The sequence below is a fragment of the Acartia tonsa genome, chromosome 7 (genome assembly GCF_053477335.1).
Source record: "Acartia tonsa isolate MP-2025a chromosome 7, ASM5347733v1, whole genome shotgun sequence".
NCBI classification, from domain to species: Eukaryota; Metazoa; Arthropoda; class Copepoda; order Calanoida; family Acartiidae; genus Acartia; species Acartia tonsa.
Window position 1 is genome coordinate 38,447,318 of NC_137266.1, and position 26,122 is coordinate 38,473,439.

Genomic DNA, 26,122 nt, shown 5'->3' on the forward strand with positions numbered 1-26,122 from the left:
AGTAACCACTAATATTTTATTGATCAAAATTACCATTATCTAGCGGTCAACAATGTAACTAACCTGGGTGAGGGGAGTCATGATGGGCGGAGACTCGCTGTGCAGGATCTGGGGCACCGCCTGGACAGCCTGCAGCGCCTGGCTGGCTTGCACCAGCTCAAACGCGGCGGATGTCAACAGGGAAGGATCGATTCCCGCGGGTACACCTCCTCCTAAAAGATAACATTTTATTTTAAGTAAAATACAGAAAATAATAAATATTCTGTTAAGAAAAATGAAAACTAAGAGTTTGAAAACCCTCCAATTTTCTTAAAAATATAAAATAGATGTAATAGATCTTTATATCTTTTTATATAAAAAATTCCAAGGGAGGGAGGGGACATTGAACTATAAATTATACTAGTCTCCACTTTTATGAACATCTTTTTCTTAATTAACTTAAAAACATTTATTTATATTGTTTTAATAGAACGAACTCAAAGTGTACAAAATTTTACACCAACAATTATAATCTGCAGAAGGGGTTGATTTTGTTTATTATAATGAACTAACCAGAATTAATGAGCTGCTCCGTATTGATGATATAGTTAAGGTCCGATGACGTGGGTACCAGGTCCAACTCGGAGCCAGCACTCAAACCGTCAGTTGTCACAGATTGGGAGGTTGAACCGGCTACTCCTAGGATGAAAGAAAGTTGTTAAGATAGTTCCATGGAGTGTAATTAACCAGGAAGTGGAAACGGGGACTGTAAATTACACTTATACCCAAAGTTTTATAACCATATTATCTTATTAGTGAGCCCCAAAACTTTGATTTTTATTGGTTCATTTTCTACTATTAGTGTCCAAACTTTTCAACCATCTATTCTATTTTTACAGGAGGAGTAATTTTGTTTATTATCATTTGTGATGTTTATCAATTTATCGTCCATTGTCTTATCCTTTGAAATCCCTGGTAATTACCGAATAAAGGTAATTAAGAAAAGTGATCCTTTGTAAAGATTTTAGAAAATGATATAATAAGTTAACCTATAAGTTGACTAAAAGAACATTTACCTGTATTTTAAATACAATAAAAATGTATTATTTACTATAGCTTAAGTTACAATTTTAGAAATATGTAGATAGAATAGAATTAAACATTATTAAAGGGGGGGGGGGGGGCGAAAGTGACACTTTTTGAAACCAAAACTAAGAGTCAACAAAGGAACTGAACTAAAAAAAGGGTTACAGGTCTGAGATTTCGCATGGCAGTTGCTTTATAGGGGTACAATATGGGACTGTGAAGAAACGAAGGCGCAACCGCCGAAAACCGCCGTTTCCCGCCGTAATTTTTTTGCCTTTTCTCGGCGGTTTTCGGCGGTTGCGCCGCCGTTTCTTCACAGTTCCATATTGTACCCCTATAAAGCAACTGCCATGCAAAATGTCAGACCTGTAACACTTTTTTTAGTTGAGTTCCTTTGACTTTTAGTTTTGGTTTTAAAAAGTGTCACTTTCGCCCCCCCCCCCCTTAAGTTAAAAATCATTTCGCGGAGCTACCCCTTGAATGGCTAACTTTATTTTAATCTACAGAAGAGGTAATTTTGTTTATCATCCCTGGTTTTATGTAAATAGACACAATACCTTTGATGGCAGTCGTAGTAGCCGTTGTACCACTAGAGGAGAACGCCAGATTAACCGCCTCGGAGCCGTCGCCGCCTTCCCGGCTGGTAACAGCGGAGGAACCGCCGCCGCCAACTCGCTTTTTCCCTAGCGGGGGTGGCGGCGGTGGGCCGGATGGTAATGGTGGTGGCCCACCAGCGGCGGACAAAGGCGGAGGTGGCGGTACTGGGCCGGCGTGCTGCGTGAAGGCCAGTTGCTGCTCAACCTGAACATATTATTTTAGTGCATTTTCATTTTTGTATACCTACATTCTTAAAAACTTTTCATGGCAAAATCTAATTTTAATTTTCATTATGAGGTTTTGATTCGTATATGTCTAATCAATCAAAGAGATAGAGAGGGAGAGAAAGAGGGAGGGGGGGGGGGCGGAGACAATGGACTGAATATTTTTTATCAGTCCAATTGATATCATATTAACTTTTGTCATTTTAATTATTATTTTTTGATCAGTTTCATCTCTTAAATTCAATGTATGATAAAAATAACTAACTACCTGTTGCTGAAATTGCTTGATCTGATGTTGTAGTTGATGTTTCTGATGCATAATCTGTTGAACCCTGTGCTGCAGCTGCGCATGCTGCTGCTGGTGGGCAGCCGTGGTCTGCTGCGCCAGGATGGTCTGCTCCAGCTGCTGCAACTGGGCCACGTTCTGCTGCAACGCGGCCAGCTGCTGCTGATTTTGGATGGCATTCTGCTGCAGCGCAGCCAGCGTCTGCTGATTTTGCTGCTTCAGCTGCCGCTGTTGGATGACCTGCTGCTGCAACTGTTGGTTTAGCTGTTGCAGCTGCTGCAATTGGGCCAGCTGTTGCGAGTGTTGTTGCAACGCGGCCTGGAGTTGGTTCTTTTTGACGCCACTCTTGCCGTCGCCTATCTTCCGCGACGGCTTCGCCTTTGGCCGTTCGCTGGGTGGCAGGGTGGCCAAGTTGCGCCCGGATATGGCTAGTTGGTTGCTCATATGCTTCAGCCACTCGGGGTTGCTCATCTTCTCCAGAGGATCAACAGGGTTACCGGCACCGCTGCCGGTGGCAACGGTGGTTGGTGCTGCTCCAACCGCCATTGCTCCGCCTAATAAAATATTGAGTTAAATAATGGATAATAGTTTGTAATTTCAAGGGAGGTCGGATCTTTAAAGATTTCCCGTGGAACAATAGTTTATTTTATTTGGAAACAATCTTTCTATAATATAGCTTTAAAATATTTGATATCTTAAATCTAAATAGTAACAAGGATGACAACATCCATAAAAGCGAAGCTCTGAAATGGAAGGACAAACGAACATTAACACTTGTAGATTGTCAGAACTGAATTATCAGAATAATAATGCATCAGTACAAACAATATTTTAAGAAAATTTGTTGCAAAACTGCATTAATAGATGATACTGTTTAAGGACATACTTACATTTTTGGGACTTGTTTATAGAGATGCTTCGCTTATAACATCGTACCTTGTTGTAATAGGAATCAGTTTTTAAAAAATCAGAAGAATCGGATAATTTTAACATACAAAAATTTGTTGTCAAAAAAGTTAAAAATCGACATGTTTAAAATGGACGTACGGACATTCTGGTATGGTTTATAGAGTTGTTACGCTTTCTTAATTGTACCTAACTACTATAGGAATCATCATGCAAAGTTTGGAATCGATAGGACAATTCTAACCTGTTTAAATTCACGAAAAGAACTAACTCTCTGTGACGGACGGACGGACGGACCGACCCTAATTATAGAAAAGCTTCGCTTTTAAAAACCACCAATTATGGCTATTTATTTAAAGGGGGGGGGGCGAAAGTGACACTTTTTGAAACCAAAACTAAGAGTCAACAAAGGAACTCAACTAAAAAAAGGGTTACAGGTCTGAGATTTTGCATGGCAGTTGCTTTATAGGGGTACAATATGGAACTGTGAAGAAACGGCGGCGCAACCGCCGTTTCCCGCCGTTTCCCGCCGTAATTTTTGTTGCCTTTTCTCGGCGGTTTTCGGCGGTTGCGCCGCCGTTTCTTCACAGTTCCATATTGTACCCCTATAAAGCAACTGCCATGCAAAATGTCAGACCTGTAACTCTTTTTTTAGTTGAGTTCCTTTGACTTTTAGTTTTGGTTTCAAAAAGTGTCACTTTCGCCCCCCCCCTTTATATCCTCCTATCCTTTCAAAGAAGTTTCTACATGTACACAAAACTTTTTTTCTAGACTCTCTAAAAGGATCTCCTTTCCATTCTCTTAGAAAAACATAATGATAAAATAATTCTTAAAGTAATAGAGAAACAAAAAACTAACCCCCTTCCCTACTCTTTCTTAACTTAACTAAAAATATGGAGGGGGCTTCTAGACATTTTTTTATTGGGGGAAAACCGCCAATGATTCTGACCTGGCACTGGTTGTTGTTGTTCTAAGGTGATGGAGAAAGGAATGGGGGGCTGAATTTCTTCCAGGGTTGCTGCTACCCCCTCCCCCGCCTCTCTCAACACGTCCTCCTTCCCCTCGCCTGCCTCACGCTTGTTGTTATTGTTGTTATGCTGCTTAGGATTTCCTGAAATAAAAAAATGTTAGCATTATGTTGCATTAGGATATCTAAACTTAGCATATTTTCCTTAGAAGACTTACAAATCATATAGATATCGTAAACCAGAGAAGGATTCTTAAAAAAAATTTGGGTCGCTGCTTCGCTGTTGAGGCAAAATTGATTTTGTGAAAAATCCTCCAAAATGAAATAAAAAATCTACGAAAATTAAATAAAATCATACATGGGTTATTAACATGAGAATTTTATAGATTTTTTTTGTGATTAGGAGGATTTTTCACACAAACAATTTTGCCTCACCAGCGATCCTAATTTTTAAAAAAGAATCCAGCTTAGTAATCTTAGGGGATAAATCAAAGTACCCCCAATAATGATGCATAAAATATCCATTATAAAGATGAAAATTGTTGTTGGAAAAGATTAGGTGCAGTTTCAAGATACTACCAACTATAAATCAACTTAAACTCTCAAGTTTTAAGACAACTTATGCCAGAACGTAAAATGTTTATTAATTTCTATAAATTGCAGTAAAGTTTACTAAGAAACATTTTATAGAAGCTTGGATTTTGGAAAAATTCTTAAGATTAATACCTGCGTTGCTGGCCTCGTTGAGCAGGTGTTGTGCCTGCGCCTTCTCCTGTAGCTCCTTCTCCACCCTCTGCAACTCTGCCAGAATCTGCTCCTTCTGGTAGATCTGCTCCTCCTTGCTGCTCCCCTCCGTGCGTCTCAACATGGTCTGGATGTATGACTTGGCATCCAGGCCCTTGCGCTCCAGGTCCTCCAGAATTGGATTGGTGATGGTGCCGTGCAACATGTCATAGTCGGCGACGGTTGCTGCTGCTACCCCATGGGCGTCGACTAGTCCCCCGCCGCCTGCGACGGTTGAAGTTGCAGTGGTACTCAAGGCAGCCGGTGGTGGTTGTTGCATAAACGGCTGCAGGGATGACGAACCGGCTGCAGCACTAGATGGAATTGTGCCAGCAGCCGACATAGGGACAGCTGAACCGTTGCTTCGCATGCTAGGCCGCAGCTTGGTCACCTTGGTGCTGCCAGCGACAGGGGGCGGTACCGCTTCGCTGCCAGGCGGCGGTACACGTTCTAAACCTCCGTCTATGCTGCTCATTAAGCCGCCGTCGGCAGCGGCTGCGGCAGCATCTAAGGCAGCGGCGTCAAGGGCCCCAGAGGTGACAAGGGAGTTGGGGTAGTCGATGAGCATTTGAACTACGGTGGTGTGACCACCCTTCGCAGCTTCTATCAACATGGTGGAATTGTCCTAAATAACAAAAACATTATGACAAACTGATAATGGTTTTAGGCATAATTCTATCACATAAAAAAAGGTTTCCATATCTAATTTGACTAAATAAATTTTTTAAGTTCCTAAAAAAATAGCCAAATGGTAGGTAAGGGAACAACAGCTAGGATAAAACGTTTTTTTTTCTAATTTAATGAAACTATCTTTAATTAGTGAACTAGAAAAGATTGGATTTTAATTTTATAAATAATGTTTCATATATAATAGAATTATAATCACCTTCAACTTATGGAAAGGGTCAGCGCCTTGTTGTAGCAGAACTTCAACAACATTGAGGTGACCGCCAGCGCAAGCCAAACTCAGCGGGGTGTGATCATTGTTGCTGGTCTGCCGCGACACATCTGCGCCCCGTGAAATTAGAAACTGCACGGTGCACAGGTGGCCGGCGCGCGAGGCTTTCATTAAGGGTGTCCGGCCGCCCTCACTCTCGTGCTCGAGGGCGGCACCGTACTGCAGCAGCAGGTCTGCCACGTCGGTGTGCCCGTTCTCGCAGGCGTAGGTGAGGGCGGTGTCGCCGGTGCCAGTGGTCGCGTTCACATCCGCCTTGGCCTCCAGAAGGTATTTGACCAGCTCGAGGTGGCCCTCTTGGCTAGCCTCCATCAGGGGGGTTGAGGCACCTAGCTCGATATCGGCACCAGCCTAAAGAAAAATGTTTATTATCTGTTTTGTCAAATTGTCACACACAGAAAAAATATATATTTTACTAACATTTAATCAAGAGAAAAATAGTTAATCCAAATTGAACTTTAAAAGGTAATCTCAAAAAAGAATGATTAAGGAGGGGGGGTAGGTATATGAGTACGGATTAGACATGGGGGAAAAACACTGATCTTTAGGGAACTTTGAGGAGAATCTATGCATTTTCATAGATTTTTATGTCGTGAATCAATCTTACCTTGATAAGGAAGTCGGCCACTTCTAAAAAGCCGCCGCAGCAGGCCAGGGTCAGCGCAGTCTCCTGCGTCTCCTCCGTCTGCGCGTTGATGTCAGCACCTTCAATAAAATCAGCTGTTGTCAGTAACAAGTTGTTGAGAAAAGCAAAAGTGTACTATGCTCGAACGAGAGCAAGAAATTTTAATCACCTTCCATCTAAGTATTTTTTAGTGAATGTACTAGGTTTATCCTTATACTAAAGTAACAGGATGTTTGTCTGTGTGTCTGTCTGTGTGTCTGTCTGTGTGTACCGAAGGATCTCGCTAACCGCTGAACCGATCGGGTTCTCCTTAACAGGGTAGATTCTCATATGTCCTGGGAAGGTTTTTAACTATTTTGGGGGAGGGTACTACCACCCTCCCAAAAGAAATGACAAAAAAATTGAAAATTTTCTGAAAATCTGGGAGACTTCAACGTCAAATAAGGTGGTATCGTACATAAAAATTAACTTTAACAAACAAAAACATTTAAAGTGCCACTAGAGGCCTCTAGGGGCGTAGCCGCTAGTGTTTAATACTTGGTTTATCGACTATAAAGTTAAGTTTTACCATGGTTTTATATGATTTTTAAAAAAAATGTTAAGCTGATATCAGCATCTCATCAAGTTACTTTGATCTGTATAGGAAAGAAAAAATTTTATTAGTTACTTTTTTCTCAAAATATCATTAATATCAAAACTTAGGAAAAAGTTGTAAAAATAACTTTTCTTTAATATAGCACAATTTTTTTTAAAACTAACAATTCTATGTAAAATGGTATCTCATCAAGTTACTTTGATCTGTATAGGAAAGAAAAAATTTTATTAGTTACTTTTTTCTCAAAATATCATTAATATCAAAACTTAGGAAAAAGTTGTAAAAATAACTTTTCTTTAATATAGCACAATTTTTTTTAAAACTAACAATTCTATGTAAAATGGTATAATCAATCACGTAAAAGATAATTTACATTCTTAATATTTGATTCAAAAATTTTATAAAAGTTAGGGTTTCAGAACAAACGCAGGAGTGAAAAACGTCGGAGTGGACAAACGCAGGAGTGTTCAAATATTAGGTTAAGATATGAATGTACAAATAAGTACCCCGTAGGGGCTAGTCATTAAAAATACTTTCAAATTGTTTAAAATAAGTAAGGTTATGTGTTCACTCCAACGTTTGTCACTCAAGCGTTTGTCCTAGGACCAATTTGACTTCCTGACTCTTCAAGTTCATACTTAGTTTCTTTCAAGTTCATAACAAGGACATACCTTGACTAAGAAGTAAAGCAACCATTTCTTCATGACCTTCTCTACTTGCTTCCATTAGGGGGGTATACCCTTCATCATTCACCTAAAGAACATAGAAAGACATTAGGTAATGATTGATTTCTATCACTATTAAGTGGGTTAAATTAAAATTACTTTATATCCTTAAAAAAAACTGTATTTTGCATTATTTCGAATATTCAGATTTAAAAAGGACAATTTTGTCAATGAAGATTAGACATTAGACTGTAAATTATACTGAGGTGAATTCTTTAAAAACTTTTTTGGCTCACTGCCTCACTAATTTTAGTGAGGCAAAATCATCCCCTCTAAAATTTTGGCGAGCCTCACTTATTTTAGTGAGGCAGTGAGCCAAAAAGTTTTACAAGAATTCACCCCTGGTCCCCATATTTTAGATAATTTGTTTCTCTTTCTTTACCTTAAATACCTACTTTAAGAGGGTAGTGCGGGGTTAATGCGGTAGGGGGGTCTAATTCCGGTCAAACGACCAACTTTTTTAAAACCGTTTTTTAACGGTGTTCTAAACGTTTGCGAGAGATCTTCAGAAAAGCAAAGTTGTAGTTTATTGCCTATACTTTCATTTCTTACTTCAGCTTTTCTTTTGTCAGATCACTCCTTCTATGATTTTTTTGCCCTCAAAAAGTTGCAAAAAATTTGCAAAAAATTTTTTCAAAATAGGCCATGTTCAATCTAAAATTGTGAAAAAATGGTAAGTCCTATTGACCCCCGGGTTTTTGTAAAATGAAAGATATGGCATTCATTTATCGTTTGCAATTGGAGGCGTTGTTCTAACTTGATTTTTTCATAATTTTTTTTTCGTCTCAAAAAAAGGGTCTATTCCGGTCACTTTTTTTACTTTTTTTTTATTACTGTATTTATTAATGTATAATACCCTAATGTTTAATTTAGGTGATCTGGAAGCATAAACAACCCAAATGCATGACCTAAGCTTTAATCATTGCCTTGCCTGTTGTTAGATGTACATTATTAGTCATTTTACTGCTTGTATTATGTCATGTTTTGTTGCCTAAGCTTTTCAATTTGTAAAGACATTAAAAATTTTTCAGACACATTTTTATAGTAATGGGAAGAGTATATCACCCAAAGGAACGCCTTAAATATTTGCCTGAAGATGTATCAGCTGCATTGGCTCTTGTAAGAAGGGGTATGTCTATCTAGAAAGACCGCTAGAAGATTTAAAATTCCATATGAAACCCTTACATCTTTTTCGTATAAGAGGGTGTTCGCGATTTTTGCGCGGTTTGGATTTTTTATGTCAAATCGGCTAGGATTAAGCTAGAAAGGTGTTTAAGGTGTCTATAGAAAGCTCTTTGCATGTCCTAACAAAAACTCCCCAGGATATGGGTTCTATCTCCAAGATTTAGAGTACATATTCAAGATTTTGCATTTTCAAAATTCCTGTTCCATAAAATGTGTTGAAATATTAGAGTTAGACCCCATATCATTTCGAGTTAATTGTCAGGCATGTAATTTTGCATCTTTAGACACCTTAACCACCCTTGTAGGTCAATCCTAGCCAATTTGAGACAAGAAAAAATGTATCAAAAACTGCTGTCAAAACTGGCAGGATTTTTAAAATTAAAAATTTTTGAGGAAAAAATCACTTTTTTCAAGAAATTCCAAGACCTGCGAATCAGAAATTACCTCTGATTTATGTATAAAGCTTAAAAAAACCTAATCATATAATAAAAAGTAAGATTTTTTTTTTAAAAGTTTGCATGAAAAAAATCGATGTTTTTTTTTGCGATTTTACCGACTTTTTTAAAATGGGCAAAATGTGGTCAAAAAATTTTCTGATCTGCATGCGACTAGTACCGTTAGAAAGCTAATGACCTCAGCTTTCTACTCATAGTTTGAAATGTTAAAAAAAAATATTTTAAGGGGGTGTTCCACCCCCCCCAAAGTCAACTGACCGAAATAGCCCCACCGGTGGGGTTATTCCGGTATAGGCCAATCGCCGCCCTTAAAACCGATTTTTGACCGACTTCTAGTTGCGAGATCTTAATGGGACCAAGACAGGCTTCTTCGTTATTGCCATATCGTTCATTTGCACTCTTAAAAACCGGTAAAAGTTTTTGGGAAGTATGTTTTTTTTTAAGTTGAAGCAAAAAATTGACCGGAATAACCCCGCACTACCCGAGTACTTAAAATAAATCAAAATTGGTTGTAAAATGTTAATTTTGCTTTACATAATTTAACTGGGATATTAATTAAGGGTGCTTTTCTCTTATCCATTTGGATCCCATGCAATGTCTATTTAGTATTTAAACTTATTAGATTTTTAAACTGCAAAGAAGAAACTTAAGAATACTAAATAGTAATGACATATTCAGAAAATGTAATACAAAGATTATGCATCACGTACCTCCTCGATGTTGGCTCCACGTTCCAAGAGGAGCATGGCTAGCTCGACATGACCGCCACAGGCGGCCAGAGTCAGCGGTGACTCGAAGCTGTCAGCGGGCATGTTGACCTGGGCACCAGAGTCCAGCAGCAGCCGAGCAACCTCCACATGGCCGTCTAAAAAAGGTTTCTTTAACAGATGAAACAAATACAATTTGTCATCCGCGTAACATAAGAGCAATGGAAATTAAATAAGAGGGGAGGTTAAAGCAAACAGTGCTGTAACTCTTTATAGTAGGTAGAGATCCTTTAAAGGGGGGAGGCGAAAGTGACACTTTTTGAAACCAAAACTAAAAATAAACAAAGGAACTCAACTAAAAAAATAGTTACAGGTCTGAGATTTTGCATGGCAGTTGCTTTATAGGGGTAAAATATGGAACTGCGAAGAAACGGCGGCGCAACCGCCAAAAACCGCCGTTTCGCGCCGAATTTTTTTTGCCTTTTCTCGGCGGTTTTCGGCGGTTGCGACGCCGTTTCTTTACAGTTCCATATTGTACCCCTAAAAAGCAACTGCCATGCAAAATGTCAGACCTGTAACTCTTTTTTTAGTTGAGTTCCTTTAACTTTTAGTTTTGGTTTCAAAAAGTGTCACTTTCGCCCCCTCCCTTTTAATTTTGGTTTCAAAGTGTTTTTTTTCATTTTAGCATGGGATTAAATGCAGAAAACACACCTGACAAAAAAATAAGCAGTCTATCTTACACAACAGCCGAAAATCAAATTGCGTTACAGACGTTCCAGGTGAAGTATAGTGTAGCTTCGCTACTAAATAAAAATATCTTATAGATTTTGACAACTTTTGAATAACCATAATTTCTTACCCATAGAGGCCTCCATAAGGGCAGTATGCATCTCATCGGTTTTATGTTCCTGGTCGGCTCCAGCCTCCAGCAGAAACCTCACCATCTCCAGGTGACCTTTGTAGCAGGCTAGGGTCAGGGCGCTCTCCTGAAACAAATAATGGGATTAAAATAATGCATTAAAACAATATTTGGGTAGTCAGTGTAAATACGACGCAACGCCCCTTAAGAAGCGATGTCACGAAACTGACAATACCCCAATTTTTGAAATGACAACATCCCTGTTATGTATAGTAAATGTATAAGTATAGATGTATAACCCAGACAACTACCTGGCCCAAGTTATGGGGGCCTTTTTCGATTGCTCGTGCATCCTCTATTCTTTTACTTTAATCTTTGTACAATTTAAGAATTTAACTAGGGGGGAGGGGGTGGAGACACCCTCCTTTTGAAAATCTGCTTAATTTTGTGTTAATAAGAAATATATTGAACGTGGGGGTGAGGGTATCGCCTCAATAGGCTGGGGGCGAAGCCAGAAGAATTTAAACTAATGTTAACAATTGATGTTTTTTTAAAGTTTTTAATGGCAGATTAAAACATTAAAATAACAACAATGCATTTGAAATTGTTCATGATTCTTTAAAAATGAAAAACAAGTTGAGCAAAAAATGCGTTTTAAATAACTTTCATTATTTAAAACATGTTTGTTAAGTAATATATAAAGTACAAAAAAAATAATAAATTCTTACATATATACAGTTTCAAGTAAAAAAAAACAAAACAAAAAAAACACCTTTTCTTTAAGGAAAAGTTTAGGATAAAAACTTAAATAACCCAATTAGAAAACAGGGATGCAACAATTGACAATAATTTTCCCCTCAGTTTCTTATTTGTAAAATTCTGCATTAAATGGCTAAAAAACAAATGGGAGGGGAAGGGAAAGGCAAGGGGGTAATGAATGTTGTAATATAACCCATTTAAAGTGATTTCTATTTCTCTTTTCCTTATATCGATTTAAACCTCGCTTCTTTCACTACATTTGGGCAGAATTACACAAAGGAATAAGTAAGTTTTTTTCGTTCATTGTCCCATCCATTAATCTATATTTCTGTTCTCGTAAACATTTCTTCAGAACATATATCCCTGTCCCCGGCTTGTCCTACAGACCGCAAAAAAAGGCTTCTTTAGAACATTCTTCAAGCGTGGAGTGTGGTTTAGGCTGCCGCATTTTTTATGTTTAAAAATCGGCGCACCTTTGGATTGGGACAGAACAACTGAAGAATAACAGTTTTGCTTTTAAATGGTCAATATAAAAGTAACAGAATCCCGCTAGCCGCTGAACCGATATGGTTCTTCTTTACAGTGTAGCTACTCATAGGTCCTGGGAAGGTTTATAACTATTTGGAGGGTGGGCACCATCACCCTCCCAAGAGATATCACCATAAGAAAAAAATACCCCTACCAAATAAATTTAAAATTTTCTTTTTTTAAATAAAAATTTTAAGTGCTTTGGTCGTCTACCTCCTTCCCCCCCCACCCCCCAAGTGCCACTAGAGGCCTCTAGGGGGGGGGGGGGGGAGGGAAGTATCCGCTTGTGGTCAATAAAAGAATCGATGCTTTACCCCCATCTTAATGTACAAAAGCAAGGGTTTTTCACCCTCCAGGTTCATTGCTGTGCACGCCGCTACTGATTATTTATTTGTTTTGTTTAGTAAGAAAAAAGTTGTCCACCCTAGCAGATATATTTATGTATGAAACCAGTACCAAATTGCCATTATTTCCCTATTGCGAAATATATAGTTTGCAAAGTGTTTATAAAAAGCAGCAATTCTTTTTGAGAAAAGTTTGTCTATGGGGAAAAAATTAATCTCCCATAGGAGTAGAATAGAGGCTAAATGTATTTGTTTATTTTAAGATTTTTTAGCTAAAATATATTACCCCCTTTTAAGCTACTTGGTAAAAACACTTGTGTGTTATTTGCAAATAAGATCTATTGATATCTTATTTCAATAGAAGTTTTTGCTTATTACATACACATACATATATATTAAGTTTTATTTATATTTTCTTTATTAGATTGTAATAAAACAAAGAGTGGTACGAAATAAAAATTTAGGGTATAGTCCCTTTCGTGGCAAAGCTACTTATTCGATTTGTAGAAGAAATTGCTTTTGATAGGTTATATTAGGTTAGGTTATATTAGAATAGGTGATTGCCCCGCAGGGCTAGGTTATTGGCCCCGCAGGGTTAGAGCCCCCCGCAGGAGCTAGAAATAGGAGAAAAGCTATTCTGAAAATACGAAGAAAAGGGGCGTGGCCACGAAAGGGACTATACCCGAAATTTTAGTAAATTAATATATTTATTGAAGGTGACAAATTTGAAGTAGCGAAGCAAAAAAATTATATCGACGGACAAACGGACAACGTTTAATATAGAGTAAATGTTGAAAGTAAAAAAATACAGATAAAGAAGGATATAGTTTTGTCTTTATATGCATGACTGCAGACTAACGGACAATGTATGTTATATACTAGATTCTCTTAGGAAAGGGGTAACTTAAATAAAAAAATAAGCATCTATTTTAAAAAACATTTGAGAAGATAACATTTACTTCAAAGCGTTACAGTCTGACGGACAGACAGACAGTGGGAATTAAAGTATAAGATTTTTTTCTCTCTTGAAAATGAACCCTAATAATTTCAAAGTTTAAATTTTGTTTCTAAGTGATTACGATATACTTAATTATATAAAAAAACAAGGACGAAAACAACAAGAGTAGCGAAGCACAAAAAAGAATAAATGAGAATACGAGTAAGGAGATTTAAAGAGCATTTGTAAAAAATAAAAATCAAGAATTACGAAGCCTTTAACACAAAACTTTTTTACGTGTTTCTTTATATTTTATGATACAGACCGACGGACAAAATAAAGGGGGGGGGGGGGAGGTTTAATGCAACCATCTCGTAATCAATATATAAATGGCACTTGGAATTCGAATTTTGATCTGAAATTTTGCATGAGTAATCCTTGGTAGGTCTATTTTCCCTAAATCGAACAAAAAGTTGGAAAAGTAACGGCTAACGGTTCAGCCGATTTTTTTTTGCTATTTTTAGGGCAAATCTGTCATAAATTACGTAGAAATCAACTTTTTAAAACATATTTTTGCTTTAAATCATGTGAAATGATATAAAAAACATTTTTAAAAAAAATTTCTAGTACCAGCAACTAACGGCTAGAATCGTTTGAAAACGTTTTGGAGCAGCAAATAGTTTTATGTGGAGATAGGTTTCGTGATGGATTTGCATTGAGAATACCAAAAAATGGCTAGATGGCTGAGCCGCCAGCCATTAGCCGTTACTTTTCCAACTTTTTGTTCGATTTAGGGAAAATAGATCTACCAAGGATTACTCATGCAAAATTTTCAGATCGAAATTTGAATTCTAAGTGCCATTTATACATTGATTACGAGATGGTTGCATTACCCCCCCCCCCCTTACATGCTGTTTACACATTAGTACATTGATTCTGTAAAAAAAAAATCTCCGTCTATCAGCTGCGAAATCACATTTAGCTTAACGGACTGCCTGACCGACAGACCACGCACAGACAAAGAAATTATAGATAAGCTTCTCTACTGAAACATATCTTAGTGCAACTTTTTGTTCTATTACTTAAACTACCAAAAAGTCATGTAAAAACATTAAAAGGACATTGAACGAAAGATGACAACATGAAAAAATTGACAAAAACTCCAACAAGGAAGTACATTATTAACTTGTTACTGCAGCGCAGCTACTCGATAATTCGACTGAGAGCAAAACTAATTTTGCTATTCATTGGTTTAAAAACTTTGGGTGTTATAATATAATCTATATTAGAATGTATACAGTAAACTTTTTAACTACCTAATAATTTTAAACTACACAAGGAATAATTTTGTTCATTATAATTTAGGGGTACATTTCATCGTTCATTGACACATCCTCTACGAATTCTGTCTAAAGTAGCTGAATGTTTGTGTTTGTCTACCCTGGAATGGTCTAAAATCCTAACTTTGGTCAGGTTTAAGGCTATTAAAATGTTGTATTTGCAGGTAGGAAGGGAACATTGTATTTTAAATTATACTAGTGCTCAAAGTTTTATAACCACCTTTCTCGTATTCATTCGAATCCGGTGGATAGGAACCAGTTCTCATCCATACGAAAAAACTATGTCTAGCATCGTATTATATCCAGTTTTCTACGAATATAGAAATGTACAATCATAAAATTAAAACCAGTTTTTTTAGCCGGTGCCTCCGGCACCTCGGGGCTAAAAAAACTAGTTTTAATCTCATAATAATACTTGCTATATCCGCGGAAAGCCGTTTATAATACGATGCGAGAAATAACTATTCTCATTCATTGGCTTAAAACCTTTGGTTTTTGAGTGTTAATTTTAGTAATAATTTTGATCTGCAGAAGGGGTGTTTTAATTTATCATTATCAGGAATGTAAATAAATTTCCTGTTTATTTGTTAGACATAGATAACGGTTGAAAATAAAAACGGAAATTGTGTAAAGGGAAATATGAAATATATTAATTTCTTAATAGAAAATACAATGAATATATTTTTATTTAGAAATATAAAAATGCTGATACAGATATAAATAGGAATGAATCATTGAAAATAGAAAATTCTCGAAGTAGCATTTTCTTTTCAACTATGGAAAGATATTCTGTTGAATAAGTATGTAGGTAGTATGACAGATATATTGTATATCAATTGTAATTTAATACCAAAATTCAAAATATTAAGGACAATGATTTTCATAAGTAGCGCAGCACGAGAACAAAAAATTTTAAATAAACCAATAGTAAACAGGCAAGGTAGGTCAGGAAAATAAAATAAAACCAACCCATGATATTTATAAATCTTTCCTGAAGAGTACAACCCATCTACGAGGTCTTAAGCTGCAAACGAGATAACTTAACTACTTTATCTATAACAAGCAGACGGACAGACATCATTCTACTTTGTATTATAGATACAAAGTAGAATGATGTCTGTCCGTCTGTCTGTCCCTTAAGATCTCGGTAACCACTGAACCGACCGGATTCTACTCTTCAGGGAATATACCTACTGGTCCTGTGGTGGTTTTAGGCTATTTTCTTGGGGGGTGGGACACCCCCACCCCCCCCAAAAACAAAAAATCCCTCCACAACTTTTTTTTATTATTCAAAATAGTGGGGGCTCTCCAGGTAATAAAAGATGTAATTATACCTCTTGGGGCAAAGCCCCTAGAGGCTAGGGGCGAAGCCGCTAGTATTATTATATAAAAGTTAAGAAAAATTGCGAAGGGGCTTGTTTACATATGATTGGACACACAGTCAGGGGTATATCCTTATTTTATACAGAAGCTGCGCTATTAAATACGGCAATATTTTGAATATTGAGAAAACCTTTCCCCGCCCTAGTTTGGATTAAATATAGGTAATGCTCCCTAATACTTGTGAGAGAGCCAAAAGTCCAGTATTAAAAGCACTCTAGTCCTTATAGCATATACATTTAAAGGAGATATTTTAAGACATATTTTGTATTAGTTTTACTAATATACAAACTAAACACAATCGGGAATTGTCGGTTTCGGGACCTAGCCTCTTAATGGGCGCTTCGTCGTATTTTCACGGTAGCTTTTGATAGGATATTTTAGGTTAGGTAAATGTCAATGATTCCCCCGCAGGAGTTATAAATAGGAAAAGGCTACTGTAAAAATACAACGAAACCGCTACTATGTTTTCTTCCCATGATTCTGAGTTACTATTAAAATCTTAAGTAAACTTGTTTTAGTTAAAAATGACTCCTTTGAAATAAAAGACACAGGGCCGAAGTGAGTGCATTTCTGAAAACTTGTCTACCCAAGTCTTTTACACACACACACACACACACACACACACACACACACTCAAGCACACACATCCACAAATGAAATCTCGCTTTCCCCATTTTCATTTTTCAACCTCTGTCCTATGTTATATTTAATACCTAACAAATTAAAATTATCTTAATAAAAAAATTCGGCAAAAAAAAAACATTTGAGTTTCAGCATACTTAAACAATTAAAATGTAGTTCTTAATTTTTTTCTTTCTTCATGAATGACCTTTTGTACTTTTGACCCATTTTTTCCTTTCTCAATTTTTACTCAGGTTTAAAAATTGAAATATATTTCACTATCTCCCTTTCTTTTTGCTTTCCTATTCTATTCTTTAGTAGCGAAGCTACTTTATTTAAATGTTAGTCTATCCGTTTGTCAGCTACGATAAGGACCGCAAGTTATTTTTACGGCTGCTTTTTAAAATAGACGGCTGTTTTTTTTGTGATAAGATTATTTTTGACCAATAAAAATCTACTCATCGGTCGGTATGTCTGTAAAACTCAACTCTTAAAGCAATACATAATGAAATTTTTTATGTTATTTAAGATGATTAAAGAATGGTGTTTTTTGTATTGTTATATATAAGAGCTTTGCAAATAAGATAGTTGTCATCCTTGTTTTTAAAAGCGAAGCTTTTCTATAATTAGGGTCGGTCCGTCCGTCCGTACGTCCGTCCGTCCGAGATAGATAGCTTTTATCCGTTAATTTAGGCATGTTAGAATTGTCCTATCGATTTCAAACTTTGCATGATGATTCCTGTAGTAGTTGGGTACGATTTAGAAAGCGTAGCAACTCTATAATCATTACCAGAATGTCCGTATGTCCATTTTAAACATGTTGATTTTTCTACTTTTTTAACAACAAATTTTCAAGTGTTTTAATTATCCGTTTGATCTGATTTTTGGTATATTGATTCCTGGGACAACAAAGAACAATATTATAAGCGAAGCAACTCTATAATCAAGTTCAAAAATGTAAGTATGTCCATAAATATTATACTGTTTATAAGCAGTTTTTCAACAAATTTACCTACAATTTTGATTCGACATTTATACATTTATGTTCCGATTTTTCAGTTCAGATACTATACAAGTGTTAATGTCCGTTTGTCCTACCGTTTCAGTGCTTCGCTTTTGTGGATGTTGTCATCCTTGATATCTTAAATATTTTCAATCTTTTTCCTCTCTCTTCTTTCTTTTTCATTTATCATTTGCTTTCCTTTCCTTTAACAATTACTCGATTTTCTAAGATTAAAATACTGTATTTCTATAGCCTTTATATCAAAGTAGTAAAAGTTTTGTCTGAAGCCTAATATCTCGGGTTATTTACTGTCATAATTGATTGTACTTTACAGGAAGCCTTTAAAAATATCCTGAAATGGGTTAAGGCTATATTGCTTACCAATTCCTATAACATTGAAGATTACTCAAAAATTTAAGTTTAGCTTGAAGGGACGTAAATAATATTCTACAAATACAAATGTTATATGTTTTCATAAAGATGCTGATTTAAAAAAAATATAAGCAGGGATAAATGGCTTGGATAATGGATGATATTCTGAATGAATTCTCAATTTTTATATGAAATTCTTAGGAAACTTGAAGGTTGATAATAGGGTGGAAATTATATTAGACCTATTTTTTTATGTTTTCTATCTTATTTTATCCATTTCTGCTATTTTTTCTATTGGTTGTTTTGAAGCAACACCAACCTATTTAAATTAAAAGAATCTAATTTTAGGTTTAACTTTTTTACTTTTATTTTTGAAACAGTGTAAAAAGTTAAAGCAAAAAATTACAGTTTAGATGCTAATTTTTTTTGCTAGAGTATAATCCTTTGACAAGTGCAGATAAATGAAATGATAATAGTAAGTTTATTTTAAGCAAACTCGTGTATTCACACGTGAAACTTTTATCATTTTAGATAAATGAACGACAATATCCTATTAATCATCTAGTAGACCACTCATTTACACCCCCCCCCACATCCTAAACTTGCTCGTTTTTCTCTATCTAAAACTACGAAATGAATGTTCTGTTTAAACGCTGTCCCCATAGTAGTTGTGTTGGTTAGGTCAAGCTTATTGCTAAATTCCCCTGTGGGGTTGATTTTATGTTCCATTAATAGGGCATCAGCCCCACCACGCACACTTTTCTATAAGATGGGGAATTCACTCATTCTTCAAGGAATTTTGCCAAGTGTTTAGACAATACAACAACAAAAAAAAACATTTTAATGTTGTTGAAATACATTATAACAAAAAAACTTTAGTGTATTTACTATTTAGAGCATTATATTGGCCTTAATAAATATTTGTCATAAACTATGATTAAGCAAGAAAAAAAGGGGGGGGGGGGGGGGTAAAATGTGGTGACTCGTGCCACGACATACCAGCAATTTTATTTTGGGTGCTACGCCCTTAGTTTTAGAGATAATTGGATGAAATCTTTTGGGCTGGGTCACTAATTACCCCAACTATTGATATCTTTTTAAAAAAACGGCGGCGGGACCGCCGCTCCCGCCGCCGTTTTCCGCCGACACCAAAAAAAATTTTGCTACTCCTGTGCTTTTAAAGATATTGAAACAAAATCTTTTTAGGTAGGTCAGTAAAAAAATATTTGAAAATATTTGAATAAAAAATAGCGGAGGGACCGCCGCCGTTTTTCGCCGCCACCAAAAAAATTTTTTTATTGCATTTCTCGCCGAATTAGGCAATTGGGAATCATTTGAGACCATGTTATTTTTTTCAAAAATTTTCCCCTTACAAACACCCCTGCGGGGGGACTTAGTCATTTTTTTCAAATTCTCGTTTATCAATGTATATTCTGAGCTACTCCTGTGCTTTTAAAGATATTCAAACAAAATCTCTTTAGGTTGGTAAATAAAAAGTATTTGAATTAAGAAAACGGCGGCGGAGCCGCCGCTTCCGCCGCTGTTTTCTGCCGCCACAATTTTTTTTTTTGATTTCACGCCGAATTAGGCAATTTGGAATAATATGAGACAAAGTTATTTTTTTCAAAAATTTCCCCTTACAAGCAACCTTGCTCCCGCCATCCGCCGCCGCCGTTTTCCGCCACCGCCCCCCAAAAAATTTGAAAAAATAACATGGTCTCATATGATTCAAAATTGCCTAATTCGGCGAGAAATGCAATAAAAATTTTTTTTTTGGTGGCGGCGGAAAACGGCGGCGGACGGCGGTGCTGCTGCCGTTTTTTTTTGAAAGATACCAAAACTTGGGGTAATTAGTGACACAATCAAAAAGATTTCATCCAATTATCTCTAAAACTAAGGGAGTAGCATACTGTATTTAAGATATACCTTCATAAACGAGTCCCCCCGCAGGGTTGCTTGTAGGAGGAAAATTTTTAAAAAAAAATAACATGGTCTCAAATGATTCCAAATGGCCTAATTCGGCGAGAAATGCAATAAAAATTTTTTTTTGGTGGCGGCGGAAAACGGCGGCGGACGGCGGGAGCGGCGGTCCCGCCGCCATTTTTTATTCAAATATTTTCAAACATTTTTTTACCGACCTACCAAAAAAGATTTTTTTTCAATATCTTTAAAAGCACAGGAGTAGCACTGAATTTAAGATATACCTTGATAAGCGAGAATTTGAAAAAAATGACCAAGTCCCCCCGCAGGGTTGCTTGTAAGCGGAAAAATTTTTGAAAAAAATAACATGGTCTCAAATGATTCCAAATTGCCTAATTCGGCGAGAAATGCAATAAAAAATTTTTTTTTGTGGCGGCGGAAAACGGCGGCGTGCGGAGGGAGCGGCGGTCCCGCCGCCGTTTTTTTCAAAAGATACCAATAGTTGGGGTAATTAGTGACCCAGCCCAAAAGATTTCATCCAATTATCTCTAAAACTAAGGGCGTAGCACCCAAAATAAAATTGCTGGTATGTCGTGGCACGAGTCACCACATTTTACCCCCCCCCCTTATAACAATAAAAAATAAGGAAATATTGTAAATTCATTACAAATACAATTTAGATTACTTTCATATTTGCTATTCTGTAATTTTAGTAGTTTTAAATGGACATAAACGTATTAACCTATGATTCACTAAAAAAAACGCTGTAACGGGATAATACTAGAATTTTTAAGGTGTCATTTGCCCATAAGATAAGATTGAAGTATTTTAGCAAACAATCAAGAATTTGAGAGTAATTCATTGCATGTTCACAAAGATCTCAGAAACTGCCATATCAACGCCCTATAGAAAAGGAAGGGAAGGGATATTTAATTTTCCCCAAAATTTTTGTAAGTGTTAAATTCATCTTTTTTTCAACTATCTAACCCCTATGAATCGATGATTATAAAATATGCTGGTACCCTTTACGATTTATATGTAACAACACCAAATGTATAATGGGCAATTTTCTTCATAGAATAATTGTAAAAGTATAAATATATAATCCAGATAACAACCTTTTTAGTCTGCTTGCAAATTGGTTTCTGCGGTTTTGCAGTGACTGCTGAATTAATATTATCGACGCAATTGGCTGATATTAAAATACCAAATTGAAAGTCGTTACAGGGTCCACGAGGTAGGGACATACATTTAATTAACCCCTACACCCTCTATTTATTTACTTTAATCTTCAAAGTGCCATGTTGACCACGGATTTAGATTTACTTCTGTTTGACTACATGGGTAAGACATGAATAAAAAAAACTACCCCTCATTTATTTCAACAAAAAAAAAGGAGGGAAGAGGGTGGTTCTGTGCTCGCAGATTACTTTTTGGGAAAGCACCAAAGTTTCAAACTAACAAAAATCTTACCTTAAATTCATTGCTATGGGTATTAATGCCCGCCCCGAATTCCAGAAGAATCTTTGCGACGGCACAATGACCGGCAGACGCCGCTTCCATTAGGGGGGTGTGACCGTTTTCGTTATGGTCCTGTAGCGGTAACAAAGGTTCAAGTTTAATTTATTTTAAAAATCGTTGAAAGTTTTAGACAATAATGTCGATTATTAGCACAAAAACTATACCTATGTAGGCTAAAATTAATTCAGTTATTTAATAAAATACCAAAGGAACTAGCATAATTGCGAAATTTTAAAAAATCAAGTGGTGAAGCTGCTTAGAGATTGTATTGTTGTATTTTAATGTACATAAACGTAAACATTCAACTGATGGTAAAAATTGAACTTAAATCCTTCCTCAACGTTAGCGCCAGCCTCCAGCAGGACTCTGACCACCTCCTCGTGTCCGCCAGCGCACGCGTACATCAGCGGCGTGTTGCCCGAGCTGGACTGGGCGTTCACGTCGGCGCCGTGCGCGATCAACAGGCGGACGATGTCGGTGTGGCCAGCGGAGGCGGCCTCCATTAACGGAGTACAGTCGCCCTTCATTCCGCGGTCCTCGACGTTTGCTCTCATTGCTAGCAAAACCTGGGGAAAAAAATAATATTAGATAAGTACCTAGCTATTTTTAAAAATAACTTTACTAATTGTAAAGTAAGTACTTAATAAATCGTTTAAAGAAAACCATTTTTAAGAAATAATGAAACATGTTAATAAATCAAAAACGTAAAAATATTACATAGGTATCTAACTAAAATATGCTAAGGATTGGAAAGGTTAATAGAAATCAGAAAAGAATTAAATAATGACTACCTGTGCTAACTCGTAGTACCCAGCACTGCAGGCCAGGGACAACAAGGATTCTCCCTCCTCAGTGGTCTCGTGGACAGATACACGTCCCTCGTCTAAGATTAGTGATATTTCATTTATTGATTTTCCAAATAATTTAATAAAGTTAGTTATAAAACAAATATAACAGTTATTAAAAATCTTTTTAAATTAAAAAATGACAATCAAAATAAAAAACTGATAGATTTTTCCAAAAATACAACTAAAAGTATCCGGAATAAAAAAAAAATCTTAGTAACAAAACCAATTACTTTTTAAAACTATGTTCCTTTTAACAAATAAGTAGGTATTAAACATGTTATCTTTAGTTTAAGCAATTTTGCTAGGTATTACTATTTCTATTTTCTACATCCATATTTGAATAAGTACCTAGGTAAAAGGACCTACCTAAGCATTATTTTGTTACTAAAGCTTTCCTCGAAAATTAGAATTAAAATATTAAGTAAAATCAGTTTTATTAGATCCTAGGTGACGAAGGGCCCAGGATAACAAAAGTGTTATTAATATTATGATTTTAAATTCTAATATTCATGGAAAATTGTCTGTAATACGATACTCTACATGAATTTCCAGAGAACCGGTTCTAATCCAGCGAATTTTAATCGGTTTCAAATATATACCTACTGGAAAAACTTACCTAGCAGACGGCGGACGCGTGATATATCGCCTTGGGTGCAGGCGGCGACAAGACTCGTTCCCTCGTGAGTGGCGCCGTGCTGTGCAGCCGACGGATCCGTCCTCATGCGGGTCAGAGCGGCGGCGGCTTCGTCCAACGCGGAGCTGACGGACGTCGTTAGACGCTTGAGCACGTCAGGGTCGGCGAGTTGTTTGTTCTCCGCGAGCTTTGAGATGCCGGCGGCCTCGAGCAGGGCTTCTAATCTCGCCTGAAATGATGGACAAAATTAAATTAAAGGGTAATTACTTGAAATATTTTGTACAATGACAAAAAAACATCTCTATATTCAATGCTTAGAATGCAAGTATGTCTCTGTTATTGAGTATTAAGCAATTCTATTTTTACGGCTGGTTTATTTTTGTTAATACCTTTGAATTTTACTTCGCTTCGAATTGTTTAGCTTTGCTGTTATGATGTCGTTATTATTGTTTTAGTGATTAATTTCAAATTCTAGAAAAAGAAACCCTGATGAAAAATTAACCAATTACGCCCTAACAATAACATTATTTCTAGACAATGGACCATGATGATTATTGTCGATAAACAATGATAAAAAATAAATCCCTCTGATGATAAAAATGAGGACAGATCAATTTTAAGTAACTAATAAAGATTCATAAAAGATACCCTTTCCGATTATTGTAAAGGTCCAAATTTGATAGCTGGAAAATATTCAGGATAAAGTTGAAAGAAGGGTTTGTTTATCTTTTACTATACTTTCCCAACCAATGGCAAACATTAATTGGAAAGATCATTTTATTTTCCATTGTTATATCCCTAAAAGAATGGGTGGGTGGGCAACAGTACCTGTGTTTCAGGGTCGATGGTATCCTGCCGGTTGTTTGTCTCCCTGGGTGACAGGGGAGGGGTCCTGGGCAACAGGTATTCAGGTTCAGTATCACTTCCCGTATCAGACACCACACCTACAACAAGATTAGTTTTCATAAAAACTAATTCATTTGAAAAAAATAAAATCACTGCGTCATTTTAAAAAACAAACCTCATAGAAAGTCTATAGGTTTATTTTCTCAAATACAAAAAAAATAAAGATATTCTATAAAATATAAATTGTTTAATCTAAATTAAATTCAATCTTTAAAACATTTATTACATTACTTAATACAATTCTTGATTCTTTAAGGGCGTATGATCAGAAATAAAGTTATTAAACCTTAGGTACCTAGGTATGTTGCTAAAATGTTAGAATACAATACGATGAAAGTTTTGTTATGAGAAAGGGTAAAATAAAGGATATCATAAACCATATTTTATTGTTAAGAAAAAATTGTTCCATCTTTAGTAGGTACCTAGTCTATTTTTCCCCTTTTTTTTTCTACCAAAAATTCTTTTGGAAAAGTATTCAAATTAGAATAAAAGATCAACTATGACACAGAGTCTTTGCTATTAAATGAAATTTATCTTAAACTGCTTGAAAAGGTTTCAGCAATATGATGTTCCCCATACGAACCTTCAATTAAGGAGGAGTCTATTTCAGACACGTCAGATCCTTCTTCGCTAGTGTTGGAGTTCAGGGCCATACATTCTACGAGTCTATACAGGACAAATGTGTTTAAATAATTTTAAACCTAGTTGAATTATGGAAAATACATAATACAACCATGTAGTTTCAATTCTTTTCATTTAATAAAATCAAAGAGGAAGGGTTGGGTTTATAAAACAACTTAATAAATCTTTTGGAATTTGGTAGATTTAATGGCATAATAATACAGTAAGGCCCCTAAAAAAAGTATTTCTTAGCCCATATTTATAATTTCTCAGTGAATTATTAAAAGATGCATATGTCCTTTGTTCTCTGAATCTCTATACAATTTCACATCAGAGGATATAAAAGTATTTTTTTTTACTGCAGTTTTTTAGCAGTTAAATTTTTATGCGATACCTATTAACCCAACACAAAGCAAAATTTAAGTGTTATTACTTTTTTTATGAGTGAGTTCAAATGAGATTTTTATATCTTAAATAAGATTAAGAAGTGTTAGGTTTAAAATGACTTTGTTAATTTCTGATCAATTTCAATGTATCAAACCCTTGAAATTGAATCTTTTTATCAGGCTCTCCAAATAAAATGTGGGAAAATTAAGATTAACACATTCCTGGAAATATCTTCTTCACCACCTACAACTCCACTCCCTCCTCCTGAAAGAAATATAATTTTAGAAATGTAAAATATATAGGAATGAGATACAGCAACTTATATTGTTGCAGTGTTGCCAGAAATGAAAAAAAATATTCCAAGTTATAAAACTATGCAGGGTTCGCATATTTTTGAGTCCAAGGATCCGGATCCTTGGACTCAAAAAAATGCGGAAAAAATGGAAAAATCTACCTAAATTTATATAAAATCTCAGACATTCTCTTGATGAGAGCCAATCTTTAAGGTTTAGGTTCAGACTTGAAAATTAAAAGTATTTTTGACTTCGAATTAAAGAATAAAATTGAAAAATTTTGTGATTCTATTTTTATTGTCAAGGATCCGGATCCGCATACAATCAATGCGGATCCGAAACCCCGAAACTATGACAGTATTACTTTTGTGTTGAATAAAAAAATTTCAAGTGTAAGAATGAGTTAAAACTGTATTATTATATTAATTTGAGAATTTTCATTTAGAGGGATAATTTCCAACCACAGATTGACATTGTTGTTGTGTAAAATAACGTAAATTATGTACAGGTATAAGATACAAACTTAGACAACCAAGACATTTGGTATAAGCTACACGTCCTTATTTATTATCAGACGGAATGAGTATGATAAGTGTTCTACTTGCAACCTTGCTAAAAGAACACAACAGAAAAGCATTTTGCACAGAGCTGTTAATATTAGATCATTCCATTATATTTGTTTAACAAACATATGTAAACATTAGACTCGAACTTGGGGTTACTTTGATACTTCCAACATTTTGACGTGTAAATTCATTCATTTCTTAATTA

At 35.9% G+C, this 26,122-nt stretch overlaps 1 protein-coding gene across 1 annotated transcript in view; it reads right to left on the reverse strand.

The window, feature by feature from the left end:
* The window catches only part of LOC145323713 (ankyrin repeat and KH domain-containing protein 1-like), a 46,893-nt gene that overhangs the window by 19,443 nt on the left and 1,328 nt on the right, over positions 1–26,122 (reverse strand). Inside the window, exons 2-19 of the mRNA XM_080166180.1 lie at positions 25,280–25,322; positions 24,634–24,716; positions 23,973–24,088; positions 23,127–23,373; positions 22,454–22,545; positions 21,996–22,228; positions 21,615–21,732; positions 10,935–11,061; positions 10,079–10,233; positions 7,675–7,756; positions 6,391–6,488; positions 5,715–6,134; positions 4,772–5,453; positions 4,028–4,189; positions 2,155–2,726; positions 1,623–1,866; positions 553–678; positions 64–212 (exon numbers count right to left, since the gene is read on the reverse strand). Of these exons, the coding sequence (XP_080022306.1) occupies positions 64–212; positions 553–678; positions 1,623–1,866; positions 2,155–2,726; positions 4,028–4,189; positions 4,772–5,453; positions 5,715–6,134; positions 6,391–6,488; positions 7,675–7,756; positions 10,079–10,233; positions 10,935–11,061; positions 21,615–21,732; positions 21,996–22,228; positions 22,454–22,545; positions 23,127–23,373; positions 23,973–24,088; positions 24,634–24,716; positions 25,280–25,322 (3,749 nt within the window). The remainder of the gene's footprint in view (positions 1–63; positions 213–552; positions 679–1,622; positions 1,867–2,154; positions 2,727–4,027; positions 4,190–4,771; positions 5,454–5,714; positions 6,135–6,390; positions 6,489–7,674; positions 7,757–10,078; positions 10,234–10,934; positions 11,062–21,614; positions 21,733–21,995; positions 22,229–22,453; positions 22,546–23,126; positions 23,374–23,972; positions 24,089–24,633; positions 24,717–25,279; positions 25,323–26,122) is intronic.